This window comes from Manis javanica, chromosome 1 (assembly GCF_040802235.1).
Source record: "Manis javanica isolate MJ-LG chromosome 1, MJ_LKY, whole genome shotgun sequence".
In the NCBI taxonomy this organism is placed as follows: Eukaryota; Metazoa; Chordata; class Mammalia; order Pholidota; family Manidae; genus Manis; species Manis javanica.
The window spans coordinates 160,840,127-160,859,239 of record NC_133156.1 but is presented as its reverse complement, the minus strand read 5'-3'; the positions used below and the strand labels follow the sequence as shown (position 1 = coordinate 160,859,239).

Here is a 19,113-nt window from a genome sequence, read left to right as displayed (position 1 = left end):
TGTATGGTATGGTATGGTTTCACAACAAGGTGAATGTACTTAATGACAAACCCAGCACTTAAAAATGGTTAAAATAGTGTATTTTAAATTATGTGTATTTTACCAACAAATGAAAAAAAACACCTTGGCACGTTTAATACTGTTGTGGCATGTTTCTCAGAGGACCTGGACTAACACACACTCCATTTAAAGGACCAAGTTTTTGCCATCTCTCAGATCACATATTTTTGGCAGGTACTTGACTTCCCAGTGAGTGAAATTATTTCATTAGCCTATTTACTGTATATTGTACAAGTCCCTTCACTAGAATTCAAGTTCCAGAAAACCAGTAACCTTGTCTGCCATATTCACTGCCTGACCTCCAGCAACTAAAACTGTTGATTGGCACTGAAGTACTTTTTTTACACTGCTTTAATCAGTAAAAGTAAAAAATGACTGCTGTATTTATGGCTTGGGTGACTAAGAATACTGTGATGTCAATCACTAAGATAGGAAAGAGAGTAACAGTAACATAAAAATTATATAATAATAATAATATCTAAGACTTCACAAATATCTACCATAGCCCAGTTTTCAGTTACAGGGGCTTATAGGACCAAACACCAAGAGGAAGATTTCAAGACTAAGAAATCTTTTTAAATGTTTCAAAATACTCCAGGAAGTGAGAGAAAATTACAGTGACAGCCAGAAAAACTAGAGCAAATCTAACACCTGTGGGAAAACATTATGGAAAATGAAACATTCAAGGATACTGAGTGATAAACAGGAAAGGTGATTTTCCACTTGTAAGTGGATTGCTGACAAAAAGGAGTAAATAGCCAAGCAAAATTAAGTGTCATTCATTTGTACTAAAAAGATCTCGGCTTTGTCTTAAAGTCTACCCTTGACTAGTTGTATAACCCTGGGCAAGTTACTTAATACTTAAAACTCCTTAAGACTGTTTCTCATCTATGAAATTGGGATAACAGTAGTATCTACCCATAAAAGTGCTTTAAGAATTAAATGAGAGTACAGAGCAGCATATATATCATAATGGCTATTAATGATTAATAATAAATGAATTTTCCTTTTCTAGAGCAGTTACATACATTAGGCATATAATATTTAAGACCTCTTATGCCTAGAAATGAATGAAATTACCTTAGAGTCAAAGAAAGACATAAAAATCTACTGTTCCTACAGAACCTTAAAGTACAGACATAAAGGAACTAATTTTCTTTGGCACAAAGACTATGAAAGCAATTAACTCTATAAAAAGTTTCAATCAAAATTGTAAGTTGGTCACAGGGATGGTAGTACAACATGGAGAATATAGGCAATGATTGTGTAACATCTTCCTATGTTGACAGATAGTAACTGCACTAGTGCTGGGTGAGGATTTAATGTGGTAACACATTTGAAATTAATGTAAGGCTGTGTATCAACAATGCTTCAAAAAAATTGTAATCGAATACATTAAAATATTATCCAGTACAAATGAAACGTGTATGCTAGTATGACTTTACAGGCTTCTTGGTGAGGCATGATATTCCTCCTTAGTAATTAGAAGTGACCAGCAGTCTCTGAAAAGTGTCAATACTTTTTGAAAGAAGAGGGAAGCTTAATGAAAGAAGAGGGAAGAAACTGACAGATGGCATCTGACTGCTGTCCAGTTTGAATGGAGTTGTCAAATTTGAGAGTTGAAGGCATGTTGTTTCAGAACTTACTTAAATTTCATTCAACCGTTTCACAAAATCTTTCATCATTAAAATACCATAATTAGTGTTGCTGAGTTAACTGAAAAGTGTCCATACAAAGTAACTAACCTGGGTTAACTGAAAATTGCCAATACAAAGTAACAAACCAATGCAAGGGAAACAAACCTCCACCATCTATCGTTCTTGATCCTTAAGTAATCAATTAGACAGCTTTGAAAGCTTCACATTTACAGAGTATTCTCAGAGAGGAGTTCCTGCAGCGTCCAGTTTCCGCAACTGAACTTCAACTGAACTGGCTCGAGGCTCTCTCCTCGAGAATGGGACTCAGGGACTTAAGAATTCTCTTTTCTTAAAGAGATAGAAGCCAATTTAAAGATGATGAACGTTTTTTAAAAATTATATTTATTTGTTTTTATTTTGATATCGTTAATGTGCAATTACTTGAACATTATGGTTACTAGATTACCCCTATTATCAAGTCCCCACCACATACTCCATTACAATCACTGTCCATCAGCATAGTAAGATGCTATAGAAACACTACTTCTCTGTATATACTGCCTTCCCCGTGCCCCCACCCTCCTACATTGTGTGCTAATCATAATGTCCCATTTTCCCCCTTATCCCTCCTTTCCCACCCATCATCCCCAGTCCCTTTCCTTTTGGTGACTCTTAGTCCATTCTTGGGTTCTGTGAGTCTGCTGTTGTTTTGTTCCTTCAGTTTTTTTCTTTGTTGTTATACTCCACAGATGAGTGAAATCATTTGATACTTGTCTTTCTCCACCTGGCTTATTTCACTGAGCATAATACTCTCTAGCTCCATCCATGTTGATGCAAATGGTAGGATTTGTTTTCTTCTTATGGCTGAATAATATTCCATTGTGTATATGTACCACATCTTCTTTATCCATTTGTCTACTGATGGACACTTAGGTTGTTTCCATTTCTTGGCTATTGCATATAGTGCTGCAATCAACATAAGGGTGCATCTGGCTTTTTTATTTTGAACTCTCAGGTAGATTGGTGAGTTTAGTTTCATTTGGGCCTTTTTCTGGGGTTTGTGACATTTCGTTCTGAACCATGTTCTTTTGACATTTAATATTTCTGTGATGTGCCCACTAGTGTTCAGAAGCTCCAGCCTCTGCAACTGCTCAGCCCGTAGAGTGAGTTTGGGGGCCGTAGGGGAGTGGAGCTGTTGCCCCAGGGAAGGGGAGATCTGTTTCCTGACTCCCGTCTGTGCTGCCTGTCTCCTGTGCTGGCATAAGCCTCTGCGCTGGGCGGCTCTAGCTGTGGTGGGCGGGGCCTCCCTCCGGCTGGCCTGCCGCCAGCACAGTGACTGCCGGTTTGCGAACAGGTGCCGGCAGGCTGGGAGGGAGGCGCAGCAGGCTGCATGTCACGTGGGGGGGCCTCAGAGCTGAGCAGGCAGCCAGGGGGATGGATCACCTGAAGCTCCCCAAAGTTTCCAACCTGCTGGGCAGAGCACGCCCTGACAAGCTCGTCCAGCTCTCCCTTCCCTTGCGCAGCAAGCTCTGCGCGAACCCCGCCCCTTCAGCAGCCCTGTGGCTGCAAGGAAGCCTGTCGGACCGCCTGCCTTTCCCTGGAGCCAGAGCGGCCGGGTGTGGATCCCGTCCTCCAAAATAGGCGGTAATCTCATCCTCTCAAGGACTCTGCCTGTCCAAGCTGCCCATCCTCCAGAGCACCACGCAAGGTAGGTTTCTGCTCTCAAAGCAGAGCCCCGGGCTGGGTGTTCAGCTGTCCCAGGCCTCCACCCCCTCCCCCTCCCCGATTCTCTTCCTCCCACTGGCTGAGCTGGGGCGGGGGAAGGGCTCGAGTCCCGCCGGATCAAGGCCTTCATTCATTTGCCTGTTGGGTGAGGTCCGCTCTGTTCCTGAGGTCTGCATGCAGTCTGGTGCAGCCTTCTTTCCTGTTGCTGTTTTAGGGTTAGTTGGATGAATTAACTACATTTTCATGTTATTTGTGGTTTTGGGAGGAGTTCTCTGTCTCACCTCTCACGCCGCCATCTTGAATCTTGAACAACTTTGTGCATATTTAAGAGTTTATAATTCTTCCAGATTACGTAAATAACACATGAAAAATATAGAGAAATTTAAAGATCATGTGTATATATATACCTTGGAGATAACTTCGTAATAGTTTAGTACATTTCCTTAAGTATATACATAAATCTATAAAGAAACCTTTTCCTTCAATAAAATTTGGATATTTTTAATTATATTCTGTTCATATTTATATTTTGTTTTTCAATAATAATGCTTATGTTATTTTAAACTGTGTAAATGTAGTTGAAGCAGATAATTTGTTATGTGGATAGAGGAGAATTTACCTAATCATTTCTTGTAATTGTGTTGGTGGGAAATTATCTTGATGCTATTGTGGCCTCCAAAGATAGTGTCCTAGAAGATATAAATAGACCCACAGACCAGATTAATCTCTTTAAATTGACTTAATAAATGATTCAAACACTGTAAGAAGCAAGGGAAAGAAGACACAGTAGGTGAATGCATTAGACTATAGTATTTGGATCCTGGCTTGGGCAGCATTCACATAGCCTGTCTCTTTCTCTCTGCCTCCACACCATTCCCTGCTGACGATGTGGTTATGAGGACCAGATCTGGGAATGGGCATAGGGACTCAGGAGATGGAAGGGGCCCAGAGCCCATACACACACGCTCTGTTGGAGAAGTGCAGGGGCAAGCATGCCTGGCCATAGGTCTTTTGTCAAAGCCCCTCTTGGGTATCAAGAGCTTGTCTCCCCCTATGTCAGGCAGACCCTTTGATCCAGAATGGATACCAGCAGTGGGTGGCCAGTTTTGGGTGCTCATTAGTACTAGGTGACCACTTGGTTTTTCGATCCCTTCCTATCTATGTTTAGATCATATGTGTTCTACTTCATTTGTAACTAACATGTCTTACAAGCTCCAAGTTTGTTTACTCTCTGTCCTAAGTTTCATTCATCCAGTTTTTTTGTTCTGTAGAGCAGAACTGAGGATTGTTATTATTTGTTGTTGTTGTAAACGCCTGATTTTATTTTAAGGAGATTTAATAGTGAGATTTAATGTTTATATAGTTCTTATGCTCATCATTCCTTTGTTTAGATAGAAATTTTCATGTGGCCTCACTTTTGTTTTACTTGAAGGACTTCAGCATTTTTTGTAGTGCAAGTCTACTGGTTAATTGTTTTAGCTTTTGTATGTTTCAGAAGTTTTCCTTTCACACTACTTTTTTTCTCCACCAAATTCTGCTTATTCATTATTCATCTCCATACAATTCAAATTTCCAGAAACACTAACGCTCTCATATTCATTATTTGAAAGATATTTTTGATGGGTAAAGACTGACAGGGTGAGGATTTTTTCTTTCATCACTTTAAAGGTGTTCCTCTGCTGTTCCCTGTTTATAATTCTGTCTGATGAGAAATGTTCTGCCATCACTATCTTTGTTCCTTCACATACAGTATCTTTTTTCTTTGGTTGTTTTTGAGGTTTTCTCTTTACTATTTGTTTTAAGCAGTTTAATTATAAAGTGCCTTCATGTGGTTTCTTTGTTTCTTGTACTTGGGATTCATTGAGCTTCTTGGGTCTGTGGGTTTATAGTTTCATCAAATTTGGAAGATTTTGGCCATTTTTTTTCTTTAATTCCCTCTTTCTCCACTCCTATAGAGACTCAAATAAAATGGGGCTGTACCAGAGTTCACTGGTGCTCTGTTTCTTTTCTATTTTTTAGTCTCTTTTCAGTCTGTGTTTCATTTTAGACAGTTACTGTTGCTATGCATTCAAGTTTATTAATTTTGTGTAAGTTCAAGTCCACTGTTAATCCCATCCAGTGTATTATTCATGTCAGAAATGGAATCTTTTCAATCAATAGAAATTTGGTATGAGAAGTTTGTTTGTATATTCCACATCTATACTTCTATTCGACCATTCCTGTAGCTTCCTGAACATATGGAATAAACATATAATGATCATTTAAATCTCCTGTATACTAAATTTGTCACTTGTGTCATTTCCAGTTCAGTTCTGATTCATTGCTTTTTCTTATTATGTGTCTTATTTTTCTATTTTTTGCATGGCTGGTAATTTTTGATTGGCTGATAGACATTATGAATTTTATCTTATTGAGTGCTAGATGTAATGCATACCTATAACATTTTTTGAACTATTTTTAGGATATGGTTAAATCACTTGGAGACAGTTTTATTCTATCATTCTTGCTATTAAGCCCTGTTAAGTGGGACCAGTCCAAGGTTGTTTTTCTTCCCTCATACTACTGAAGCAAAACTCTTCTGATTTTTCTATTGAGGGCCCCAAATCATGAGATTTATCTTTCTAGTTGTTGATAACAGGCATGATTCTTAGACCTGTATGAACTATAGATATTATTCCTTCTAATATTTTCTGTTGGCATTTTCTTGGTAGTTGCCTGACATACATGCATTGGTCATTACTCAGCTGAATATTCCAGAGCCTCTAAAGATCTCCTGGGCTTTCTTTCTGAGCAGCTCTCTTCTCTGTGGTTCTCTGCCCAGAACTGAGGATTATTAAATGGCACAGCCAACACACATGGTACTTGGTTCCAACTTTTCTTGAGTATAGATAATTCTTTGGACACATGTGAACAAAAACCTTTTTCAGTACTTCAGGATGGATTACTAGAAGTGGAATTACCTGGGCTGAAGCAAGATTTTTAGGACTTTTAATACAGACTGTCCAGCTACTACTGAAGAGGCTGGTAGGGGAGAGCGCTCACTGCAGCTTCACACTTAGTGGTTTCTCCTCACCCATCCCGTGGGTGTGTAGGCAAGTGTTTGTGTGTGTGTGTGTGTGTGTGTGAATATAATTATTTTAAAGTACAAGTGATAGCATACCACATTGACTTTTTAGTATTTTGCTTTATATTTTGCCAGTTTTTACATGTAAGTACATACAGAACAGCCCATCATTTTAAATGGCTTCTTGGTATTCTGTCACATGTACACACCACAACTTATTTGCCAGGACCCAGATCGATAGACATTTTTTGTCCTCTAATACTTTATTATCCTTAAAGACTATCTGTGAACAAATAGCATTTTGCATATATGTGAATTTATAAGATAAATTCTTAAAAGTAAAATTGCTGGGCAAAAGGAATCTAAATCCAAAAAACGGATAGATTTTTGTAAATTTCTCTGTGGAGGAAAGATTTAAGAGAAGTCCTGTGTCCCCACTCCCGTATCCACACTATTACAGTTTTTGATCTTTGTCTTTACAAAAGATTAGATTAGAGTATTGTTTTAATTTGCATTTCTCTTATAAGTGGGGTTGAGTGTCTCTTACTTGTTAGAGAACTGTCTTTTCCTGACAATTATTCATACTTTTATGCCCTGTTATTTATTATTTATTTCTTTTTAATTTTGGTATCATTAATCTGCAATTACATGAGGAACATTATGTTTACTAGACTCCCACCATCATCAAGTTCCCCCCACATACCCCATTACAGTCACTGTCCATCACCATACTAAGATGCTATAGAGGGACTACTTGTCTTCTCTGTGTTGTACAGCTCTCCCCGTGCCCGCCCCCCCTACATTATGTCGGCTAATAGTAATGCCTTCTTTTTTTCCCCCTTATCCCTCCCTTAACACCCATCCTCCCCGGTCCCTTTCCCTTTGGTAAATGTTAGTCCATCCTTGGGTTCTGTGAGTCTGTTGTTGTCTTGTTCCTTCAGTTTTTTCTTTGTTGTTATACTCCACAGATGAGTGAAATCATTTGATACTTGTCTTTGTCCACCTGGCTTATTTCACTGAGCATAATACCCTCTAGCTCCATCCATGTTGTTGCAAATGGTAGGATTTGTTTTCTTCTTATGGCTGAATAATACTCCATGTGTATATGTACCACATCTTCTTTATCCATTCATCTGTTATGGACACTTAGGTTGCTTCCATTTCTTGGCTATTGTGAATAGTGCTGTGATAAACATAGGAGTACATATGTCTTTTTCAAATTTATCTGCTGCATTCTTAGGGTAAATTCCTATGAGTGCAATTCCTGGGTCAAATGGTATTTCTATTTTGAGCTTTTTGAGGAACCTCCATACTGCTTTCCCCAATGGTTGAACTAATTTACATTCTCACCAGCAGTGTAGGAGGGTTCTCCTTTCTCCACAACTTCGCCAACATTTGTTGTTGTTTGTCTTTTGGATGGTGGCGATCCTTACTGGTGTGAGGTGATATCTCATTGTGCATTGATATACAATCTTATGAAGGTTTCACATGAGTAATATTGTGGTTTCAACATTCACCCATATTATCAAGTCCTCCCCCACCCCACGTCAATACCGATCCATCAGTGTAATAAGATGCTATAGAGTCATTACTTGTCTTCTCTTCAGGAGTGATTTAACGTTTTCTTTGTATACTTTCTGTGAATTTTAAAAGTTTATTCTTCCATATGTTTTTCTTTTATTTTAATACTTTTGCAAGGAAGATCTTTACTCTCATGAGTTTTCTGATTGTCTATGTATCTATATGAAATCTGTTGACTTTTCTCAATTGTGTAGCCTCCAACTCTTATTGTGTAGTACTTCTAGTTGGTTGTTTTGGGGTCGTCCAGGGATACAGTCATGTTGTATCTGTTAGCTCTATGCCACATTTAGTAGTTCAGAGCCCTGAACGTTTAGTATTGATCATGAGTTTGTCCGTTCTTCTGGTCTTGACTGGGCTCTTGTCCATAGTTTGGGGCTGCCTGGAGGTAGGCTGGCTTAGGATGGCATTGGCTGAGAGGAGCTGTGCTGTTCTCGTGTCCTTTACTTTTTACTACCCCAGTAGACTAGACTGGGCATGTTCTTAAATCAGCTCTATCATGTTCCCATGGGGCTGTAGAGGAGCAAGAGGAAGGAGAATGCACAGGGACCTTTTCAAGCCTTTATTTTTTCCCTCAAGTCTACCAATGTCTTAATGGCCCAGGCAAGTCATATGGCCAAGCCCAGATTCAAGAGGTAGGGAAATAGACTTTGCCTCTTTATGTGAACTGCAGTGTCAAAGGGCAGGGATCAAGGAGAGGTCAAGCATGGGGGTCATCAGTACAATCTGTACATAGTGATAGTTCTACATATTTCCTTCCAATTTTGGTTTCTCTAATTTCTTTCTCTAGCCTATTCGCATTGGTTAACTCCTCCAGAATAATGTTTAGCAATAATCTCTTGTGATGGTTGTTTTCAAAGAGCCAGCATTTGGATTTATTGGTTACACTTTTTCTGTTCTCTGATTGCTTTTCTGCTTTTCTTTTCTTTGTTATCTTTTCCTTATTTAATTTGTTGCTGTTGTGGGTTTCTAACTTATCTGGTCAGCTGCTATAGCTGTTGATGTTAATACCCCTCCCCATCACTTGACCAGGCCTGGCCCTCTTCTCGGCTGCTGTCATGTTGACTGGTACCAGCTCACAGCTGAACCTCCTTGGAATCATCCTAGACCCATGGAAGTTCCCTTTCTGGGAAACATGGGAGGTTCTGCTTGCTCCTTGGGAATGATGGACTGATAGAGTGCACGACTCCGAGGTGTGTTTATACGCCAGGGCTTCCCATTGAATCAGGCTGAAGCAAACCTGCAGTGGAGCCCACATCTTTGCAAGCTGCCCAGTCACCCACTCGTGGGGAAAGCCTCCTGAGGCCCCACTGATGCCTGGAATCACACTGCATGCCCTTGCTGCCACTTGTGTGGTGGTCAGCTCCCCACCTACACTCCCAAAGATAATATATCTTTTGCCCAGCAACCCCAGGCCTTTTTGGCACTCTTCAACTAGGGAGAACTTTTCTTGGAATATTTTTTATCTGTGCTTGCTGGAGATTCTGGGTTGGAAGATTCTACAGTGTCTTGTCTGGCATAGATGGGAGGCAATAAGGAAACCCAGAGAATTTGCTGCCATGTCATTCCTCAGGTCCTGAGTTCCCTTGGATAGTCTTGAATTCTTTTTTGCACCTTTCAGAGTCTTCCTGTGCCTGCTTATTATGTGATGTCCAGGGTTTGTTAGTTTGTAGAAGGAGCATCTGGTAGGAATGGGGATATTACATCTTGGCAGAATTGGAAGTCCTTCATTATCCTTACAGTACTTCTGCCTGAAGAGCTTATAAAATAACTAGGGAGTGATGAGCTTTGAGTATTTATTACCTTTATTTAAAAATATGATTTATTTAAAGTGTAACTTTGTATAAATTAAGTTTTAGTAATTAATTTGTCAAAGGAAAGTCAGGTTTGTTGAGGAGCAGACCACAAGGTGGGACTAGATATGCAAGCAACTTAGGGGGCAACATCTGTGAAGGGTCACGGGGAGGGAGCGGGAGGAGGTGGGCCGAGCCTTCAGCATGTGTGTGGGCAGGCTGACACCTGGCGGTGAGAGGAGGAGGGTGCAGGGCAGCGGTGGGGGAGTCTCAGTGGGTCGGTAGGGGCTCCCTGGGCCAGAGTTGTCTGTTGGGCAGGAATTGCCTGACTCTAGAGCCTGGCTGTGCTCCATCACCAGCTGAAACAGTGGGAGAGAAAAGTAGCCTTGGTGTGAACACCACAGTAAGTTCCAAGGTATGGCCGCTGGAGGCTTTGGGGAAGATGCTGCCTGCTGCAGGTTCTCTTAAAGGAAACCCTAAGCAACCCTCCTTACGGCCACCATAGTCCACCCCTTGTACTGCACAGGTCAGTCCGTTCTCCCCCATCTCCCCAAGTGCTGCTCTTGAGCCATCTCAGACCATGAAAACATCCTTTACTCCTGCAGAGATGTTGGAATCTTATTTCAAGATCGTCTTGTCAGGAAATCCTTCCTGCCTCCCATTTTGCTCCCCACCATTTTGAACACACAGCCTGTTACATACACAGGGAGCCTTCTTTGACACACAGTATCTAACAAGAGATACAAAGAGATGAAACAAAGATGCTCCTTCTAGCAGGTCCCTAGGTCTGGAGGCTCTTCTCAGAGTCACCAGCAATTCGGAGTCTTAATGCCCATTTTGTATCTGTCATTGACAGTTATGATCTAAATCTTGATGAAATGAGAGCTTTAACAGTTCAGAGAGTGAAGTTTATCGTGGGTCTACCTCTGTTAAAACATGCAATTCAGAACAGGTAAGTGTCATTGTCACTGTATTGTAATGTGTGTCTGTGAGAGAAAAAGAAAGGGAGACAGAGAGAAAGGTTTTGGTTTTGTTTGCTTCTGTGACCTGTGGAAGGATATTTATTTTGTCCTGGGGCAAACTGACAGTATCCTCAGTATGGTGGATGCCCTCTTCTGCCCCTTTTCTGCCCCACCGCCCGTTACCCTAATAGACCCCTTACCTTGGCCCACACATTCACTCCTCCTAAGCTCAGAGGCTAGGGAACAGGGGAAACAGGAGAAGTAATGAAATATTTGTTCACAAAACAAATATTATCTTGGGCAAAAAAATTCAAATATCTGAGAATTGTAATTACCTCATCTTATAGGCTTTTAAAGCATGTTAGACTTGTCCAAAATGTATGAGTTGTTTCTCTGAAAAGTGCCCTACTAAATTTAATTAAATTATTTTAGTCAGTGTAACCTCATTAAAAAGAAAAAAGTAAAGAAAGATGGGTGTGAGGATTCCTGTGTGGTGCTAGCATTAGCAGCCATATATTAGCCAAGTTTAAATCTTGGTCCACTCCATTCAGCTTCATGGCCTTCTTAATCCTAACACTTAAGTAAGGGAAAATGAAACCCCTCCTGGTGAGACACCATGGGGAGGGGCCTGAACTGGTGATGAGCTTCAGTTTTAGAGGAGGCGCCAGGCCTCTCCTGCAGGGGGCTTGGCCCCTTCATGGCCAGCGTGGTCTATGGAGGGATCTGAGGATCGTGGGGCTGGGGTTCTTCCCCATTCAGGAGGCCACTAGGGGCTGGTTCCTCTGTGCAGTGTAGATCAGAGCCAGTGGGGGGCCTAAGGTCCCTGTTTGAGAATAGCTAACACCCTATGACCCCCTTTGGCTGGCTGTCCCAAGGAGGCAAGGACAGGACTTGGCGTCTGTTTGTTAGCAAGGAATTACAGGCAGAGCTTTCACCTCCTGTTGAGAGACTGTAGCCGCCTCCAAGGTGACAAGGAGGTGTGGTATTGTCACACTCAGATGGAGAGTGTGTGGATGGAAAACTAGAGTGATGCATGCTGCAAAGCCTAAAAAATCATTTCACACCAAGCAGTCTGGCAAGGTAGATTTGCAAGCTAGGAGGCTGCCTCTCAACATGGATTTAGAGCTGAGGAAACAACCAATAAAGGAAGAAGAAAAGAAAAAAACCCAAACCCTCTTTGCTTTCAGTCACTTTCTCCATCAGTCTGTCCTCCAAATGCATGTGGCATGGGGCTGGTTGGAAGATGCAATCCTGACATATGGCCAGACTCCTCCCTTAATCAGCCCAACGTGTCTGTGGCTTAACTTTGCATCCATGCTCAAGACCCGGATGTGAGGGTCGATCCTTTAATGAGGTTTACTAATGGCTGCGTGACCCACTGAGTCTGGAGGATTAGCCTGTGTAATCATGTTCTTGATGAAGCGTGTTGAGCCCTGGATCCAATTATCTTCCTGTTCTCCTGGTTCCCTTCATGGTCTTAGACATCTAGGGACTCTGTCCTGGATGATTAGATATAATTCCTCCAGGAGGCACAGGATTGGCCCTAGATGGCCCCTCCAGTTCATTTCTGTTAGTTTTGGCACTTAATTAAATGCCTGTTGGCACTTCTCTGTGTGAATTCAAAAAAGCTACGGAGCCAGAAGGCCGGCCAGCTGCCCGGTCATCAGTGTGGCAGGCTCACCGTGTCGGGCGGATGTCCTGAAACTCAGCAGCACTGAGAGTGTTTGAAGGCTCTCAGATTCCACCCTGCAAACACTGGGGGAGCACCCATGTCCAGGAATGAAGTATTACATGATTCATTGTGCCTCTTAGTGAAACATGGAGTCATGGCTACACTGCCTGTTCAGAGTGTTCCAGGTCCCTCCAGCTTTCCCTGCCCCGTTTCGTGTTGCTCTTAACTTCTGTGGGTGATCTGCTGAGCTCCGAGGCAGAACGCAGTGTGTATGGAGTAATGATGATGTTCTCGAGGACAAGTGAGGAATGAGCCCCATTCGTTCCAGGTCTCTATGGACAGTCCACAGGCCAAGAATAAGCCATTAAAGTATTTCCACTCTATGTTTCCCTTCTGCCATCTGCATTAGATTTAAAATGTTCTAATAATTTCAAAAGGAAACAAGAGTATCTGAGTTGACTACAGAGTGTGCACACACACATGTGCACACAGTGTGAGCACCATCAGCGCACCTGGTCTACTCCTCCACCTGTTTCCACTGACATCACGTTTGTGCGTCAGCCAGCTGCTGGCACCGCGCGGATTCCTGCGGGGCTGGATCCTGGGCAGGGGAAGTCACCGACACCCTGTATTTCCTGACGAGAGAGGAAGCAGGTGGGACGTGTACTCTGAACAGTGCTAGGACTGCAGCTGTGGCCTACCCTCAGGTGGGTCTGGCGTAAGGACAAACAGGTTAATTCGACACGATGGAGTCCTGAAATCAAATCTTGTATGATCAGTTGGTTTTTGACAATGCTGCAAGGCAATTCAATGGGAAAGGAAAGTTTTTTCAGTAAATGGAGCTAGAACAACTAGTTAAACTTGGTTTAGAAAAAAGTTAACCCTTTTTCTATATGCATTCACACAGGCATAATTTTAGATATACATTTAAACAAATTCTAAAGTTACAAAGTTTAGTTACAAATTCTAAAGTTACAGGAAAATGTCCTTTTGACTTTAGGATAGGTAGAGTTTTCTTAAGGCTCCCCCTCAAACAATAAATTTGTAAAACAAAATATTGACAAATTGGTCTTTATCAAAATTAAACACTGTTTTTCATTGAAAGATGTAATTGAGAGAATAAGAGGAAAATCCACAAACTAGGAAAAATATCTGCAGTGCATATATCTGGAAAAATGTATGTCTGGGTACAAAGGATTTGTACCCAGAATATATTCAGAATTCCTAGAGCTCAATGGTAAAAAGACAACCCAATTTAAAAAATAGGCAAAAAACTTAGACACTTTAAAAGTATATAAATGGCAAATTAGCATATAAAAATATGCTCAGCATCTTCAGTCATCTGAGAAATTTATATTAAAACCATAATGAGATGACATTACATCCCAAAATAGCTAACAATGGAAAAGACTGAGAATACTGACAAGGATGTGGAGAAACTGGAACTCTCATATATTGTTGGCAGGAGGGGCCCATCCATTTTGACAAATTGTCAGTTCCTTATAATATTAAACATAAACCTACCTTCAAGCCAGCAATTGCATTCCTGGGGATTACAAAAGAAAAATGGAAACACATCCCCAAGAAGACTTGTATGTGAATGCTTGGATCAGGTATATTCATAATTAACCCAAACTGGAAACAACCCAAATGTTCATCAGCAAGAGACTGGACAAATTGTGGAATATTTGTAGGTGGAAAACTAGTCAGTCATAAAAAATAATGAAGCACTCGTATATAAAATGACATGGATGCCTTATTTGCATGAAAGAAGGTGGACACAAGAGAACGTACTGTACGATTCCATTTATGCAAGTTCACGAAGAGGCAAAGCGAAGCTAATGGGTGGTGAGGAAAAGAATGTGGTTTCTTCTGGAGGGGGGAGGATTCTCTGAAAGGGGGCAGGAGGGCATTTTCTGTGGGGAATGGGAACATTCTATAACCTTAATTGGCATGATATTTTCACAGATAGATAATTGACCAGAGCTCATGCATTTAAGCTCTGTGCATTTCACTGTATGTCAGGTTTAATAATAATAATAATAAAGACAATGTCTGATGTTGGGACAGAGTGGAAGCAGGGAGGCCAGCTGAGAGGCTGTTGCGCTAGTCCAGGTACACGATGGTGGTGGGAGATGTAAGAAGTGGTCAGACTTGGGTTCTCTTTTGGAGGGAGGGTCAGGACTGGTTGGCCCACTGGCAAGAGTCTCATTGAGAGCAGGCCTCAGATGGCTGAATCCTCAAAGCCCGTTTGTTAATTTTATTTGTACATTTCACTCCGATTCCTCTTTCTGAAATAATTTGAGGCTATTATAACAGAGGGCATGTATTCAGTAAGACTGAGAAGACATAACTAAAATAGAAAATTGAAACCAGAAGATAGAAGAAGCAGTTTGAGGACTGATACTAGGAAAGTATGATTGGGGACCTCTTTCTGCCCAGTTCCCTTGGCTGGGCACCTAATGGGGGCTGCCAAAGGGATGCCAGGGGAGTGGTCTTTTAATATTAGAGGGAAGGCAGCTCAGATTATAGACACTTCAGCAGTGCTGAATCAAGTTGAGTTTAGTTGAACAAGATAGACTTTTTAGAGACTCTCTGGGCTTATGAAACCAAAAATCAAATAGAATTTGACTCTGTAACAGAATGCTGCATCACAAAGGTCTGATGTATTAAGTGCTCCACAAAGAAATGGGGGCTATTTTAGGGAAAACTACCTTCCTTCTGTTTAAGATTGAATTTATCAAGCAGAGATATGAATAGCAGGGCGTATAGTTTAGGACCAAATGCAAGGCTGGGTATATTCTCCACACATTTATGGGAGCATTATCATGTAAAGCGACTACAAACCAACCTTCTGATATGGGAATTGAGTTTGGTTTAAATATACCAAGTCTAAAAGATGGCAGCTATCGATACCCTAGAAATACTGTAAAAATGTATGCCAAAAAACACATCGATTACTGACTGATCATTATCATATAGACAATTCATTATGTTGCCAATGGAATGAGAGGGAACCTTGTCAATATTACAAATTATTAGATTAAGAACAACAAACGAATCAGAAGTGAAAGAATGGAAGAAAAAAGAGAATTAATGTGTGGAGAAGATGTTAAAAATACATGATAGTAAGGCAGTCAATTAAACTAAGCCTAGTCTTAGTTCTGGAACATTTGCTTGACTCCTCGACATGGACCAGTCCGAATAAATGCTTAAATCATCATCAGAGGGTTAATGGCTCACTCCTGTTGGCATTGCCTGTTGGATCCAGTAGCCAAGATCAATGTCTTGTGCAGACACTGGGGAGGGAAAATAATCATGGACAATTTATAATGCTCCAAGACTGCCAGATTTGGGGTTGAGTCTTTAGCAAACATGATTGTGATTTACTTCAAACTGGTGAGTAAAAATGACCACAGTTGGATATCACTAATTATAAAGTCATACTCCTACCTCAAGAGTGTAAATGGAGAAAATGAACTATGACAAAAACTAAGAGCAGTTGGAGATTCTGAGGGACTGACTTCTGGTGGTTTAGGTGTGCCTGCGGCAGAGCCGATGACTGACAGTGAGGAAGGGTTGTTGTGATGATGTGGGGTGGGGTTATTCTCAGGAACGTCACTTGGGTACCAGGACATATTGATGTCAGGTGCTCTCTGGGGATGAGGCTTATGTTACAAAATAGGGGTGGACCCAGTGATAAAGGCTGGGCTGTCCAGAGTCCTGGGGCTTCCTCTAGAATTACAATGAAGGGCAGCAAGGGGTGGGGGTGAGACCTCTATATGCGGAATCTGAATATGTGATTTCTGCCTTTGCTCTACACTTAAAGATGGCCCTGATTGGACCTCCCTGAACCTAGACTTTTCCCTGTGTTATAACCCGTCCTATTTAGCCTCTCGTGGAGGGTTGTTGAGAGGATCTGCAGTACAGAGGACACGGGGCCCTCCAAAAAAGTCCACAAATATCTGCTACAGTTGTTTTTTATTATTTGCTGGTAACTAACTCTTCAGTGTAAAACAAAGCTGGAGCCATGCAATGGCTTATGCTCAGGCCTGGAGATATTTTAGGAAATAATCAATACAAGATGCATTGGGTTGGAGCCACAGTAACAGTCATAAATCTTGACAGTCCACTGTTTGATAAAATTAATGCTTGAGAGAAACACTTCAGAAGCCTACGGGAGGGGAAAACAGTGTGTTCTAGGAGAGAGCTTAAGCCAGGGTGGAAACAGAGTCATCCAGGAAGGGTGGTTATCATCCCACCACTGGTGGGTCAGTTTACATGCACACTTGCACACATGCACACAGGCAGCAGGCACCGGCTTTGTTGGCTGGGTCTCAGAAGAGAATGGTGAACAAGAAAGATAAGCATTGATTCCAACAAATGGATAATTACAATTTGTGTACCTAGGGCCCACCACCTCTTAAGGAAATGCCACCTGCCTCTGAATTTTTAAAATAGAGCAGTGACAGTGTTTTGCCCCGTCTCATTTCTCTGGTGGAGAAGAGTATGCTCACGGAGCTTTGGGATTTGTGGCTGCTGCGGACGGTGAGAGAAGAGGGCAACGAAGGGCAGCCGGACGTCATGTTTTTTAAATGATCATGGCACTGAGATGGCCTGTGGTTAGAAAGGAAAGGAAAGAATATTGCTTTTCCTATATCCAAAGTGTTCCCACACTTTCCGAATCCCGTCTTCACATTAAGGTGGTCACCTGTTCTGGGGCCAGGTGTGCGCTGCTGTCGCACAGCAGAACCCAGACTCGTGGGAGCATCGTGTTCCAGGGAGGGAGGAATAAACTTGGTTAGGGCCACGTGAGGCCAGGCGGGAGTCTGCCTGGGGCCTGGCCTCCAAGCTGGTGTAGCCGACTTTACTGTGTCAGAATAGTCTGTGAAGGCTTCACTTGTGGTCAGATTCAACAAGGATGAAAACATTTAGGCTGTGTCAGTAGGGTGTTGGGATTGTTTTTAATTTAAAAATTGCTTTTATTGTTCTGATTTTTAATTTTAAAACTAATATACACTTATTATGAAAAAACATTAATCTGAAAGGTCAGAAAACCATAGGGAAACCTTGACATTGGGTCTGTTGTGTTTTCAGGCAGAGAAAACAAAGAATTTTGTCAGCTGAAGTCTTGTTGTGGGAAAAGTCCTCTCCACAGTGGACATGGCCACAGGAGTCCAGGTGAGATGCTCTGGGACCCCCTGCCCTTCAGAAACGGATGCTTAGCTTTGAATGTAAAGGCGTAAAAATAACTCTGCAGCCGTCAGTCTCTTTACTGGGATAGATGTTTGTAAAATGGTACACCTTACAACCCACCCCCCTGACCGCCTCTTTGACCATTATATTCAATTCTGTATTTGTTTTCTCTTTGTTTTTCTTTTTTGTTTTGTTTTAGTTCATTTCTATCAATCATTTATTTTTGTTTTATTTTTATAAAAATAATATATTACTTGTGATTTACTTTCTTCACTGAAATATTATCACTAAGATTGATCTGTACTGATTTGAAAATTGACTACAAATGTACAGTAATCAAGACAATGGTATTACACTGGATCTCTTTGACAGCAGGTAGGAAGCAAAACAAAAGAAAATACAACAACCCAAATACAGTGTGGTATTGGCCTAAGAATAAATGTGTGGACAGTGGGTTAGAATGGAGAGTCTAGAAATAAATCCTTACATTTATGGTCAGTTGATATTTAACAAGGGTGACAAAACAATTTAGTGGGGAAAGAATAGTTTTTTCAACAAATGGTGCTGGAAAAACTAGATATCCATATGCAAATGCACTAAGTTGGCTCATCTCATATATAAAAATTAACTCAAAATGGATCAAAGATCTAAATGTAAGGGCTATACCTATAAAACTCTTAGAAGAGAACAAGTATAAATCTTGGTGACCTTGGTTTAACTAATGATTTATTATTAGATGTAACACCAAAGCACAGGCAACCAAAGAAAAAGATAAATTATCAAAATAAACTTTTGTGCTTGAAGGAACACATTAAAGAAAGTGAAAAAGACAGTCCACAGATTGGGAGAAGTTATTTGCAAATCATAAATGTCATAAGGGTCCAGTATCCAGAATATAAAAGGAACAATTATAGCTCAACAATAAAAAGCCAAAATGGCCCAATTTAAAAAAATAGGCAAAAATCTGAATAGACATTTCTCAAAGAAGATATAAAAATGGCTAATAAACATATGAAAAGATGCTCAACATCATTGTTAGGGAAATGCCAATCAAAACCATAATGAAATGCCATTTTGCACTCATTTGGGTGGTTATAATAAAAAATACAGACAATATCAAGTGTTGATGAGGATGTGGAGGAACTGGAACCCTCATACATTGCTGGTGGGGATGGAAAATGGTGTGGTTGACTTGGAAAAGAGTTTGGTACTTCCTCCAAAATTTAGACTTTTCCTATGACCCAGCAATTCAACTTCTAGGTATGTATGAAAACATGGTCCACATGAGAATTGGACACATGTCCACACAAAACTTGTACACAAATGTTCATAGCATTATTATTCATAATAGCTGAAAGGGAAACAACTCAACTACCCATCAACTGATGAATGGATAAACACAAGTGGTATATCCATTCAATGGAAT

The 19,113-nt window shown here is 41.0% G+C and overlaps 1 protein-coding gene across 36 annotated transcripts in view; it reads left to right on the top strand.

The window, feature by feature from the left end:
• The window catches only part of LOC108385691 (uncharacterized), a 72,311-nt gene that overhangs the window by 35,186 nt on the left and 18,012 nt on the right, over positions 1-19,113 (top strand). For 26 of the 36 annotated variants that reach the window (XR_012132726.1, XR_012132713.1, XR_012132714.1 and 23 more), the window contains exons 2-3: positions 10,714-10,809; positions 17,589-17,672. Coding sequence is in view for 2 of the 36 variants with exons in the window: in XM_073239721.1 (XP_073095822.1) it covers positions 10,714-10,809; positions 17,589-17,672 (180 nt within the window). In the remaining 34 variants the exon portion in view is untranslated. Of the gene's footprint in view, positions 1-2,574; positions 3,406-3,440; positions 3,638-10,713; positions 10,810-10,844; positions 13,199-17,588; positions 17,673-19,113 lie in introns of those variants that run through there. The other 10 variants (XR_012132711.1, XR_012132748.1, XR_012132739.1 and 7 more) reach the window with 8 other exon arrangements.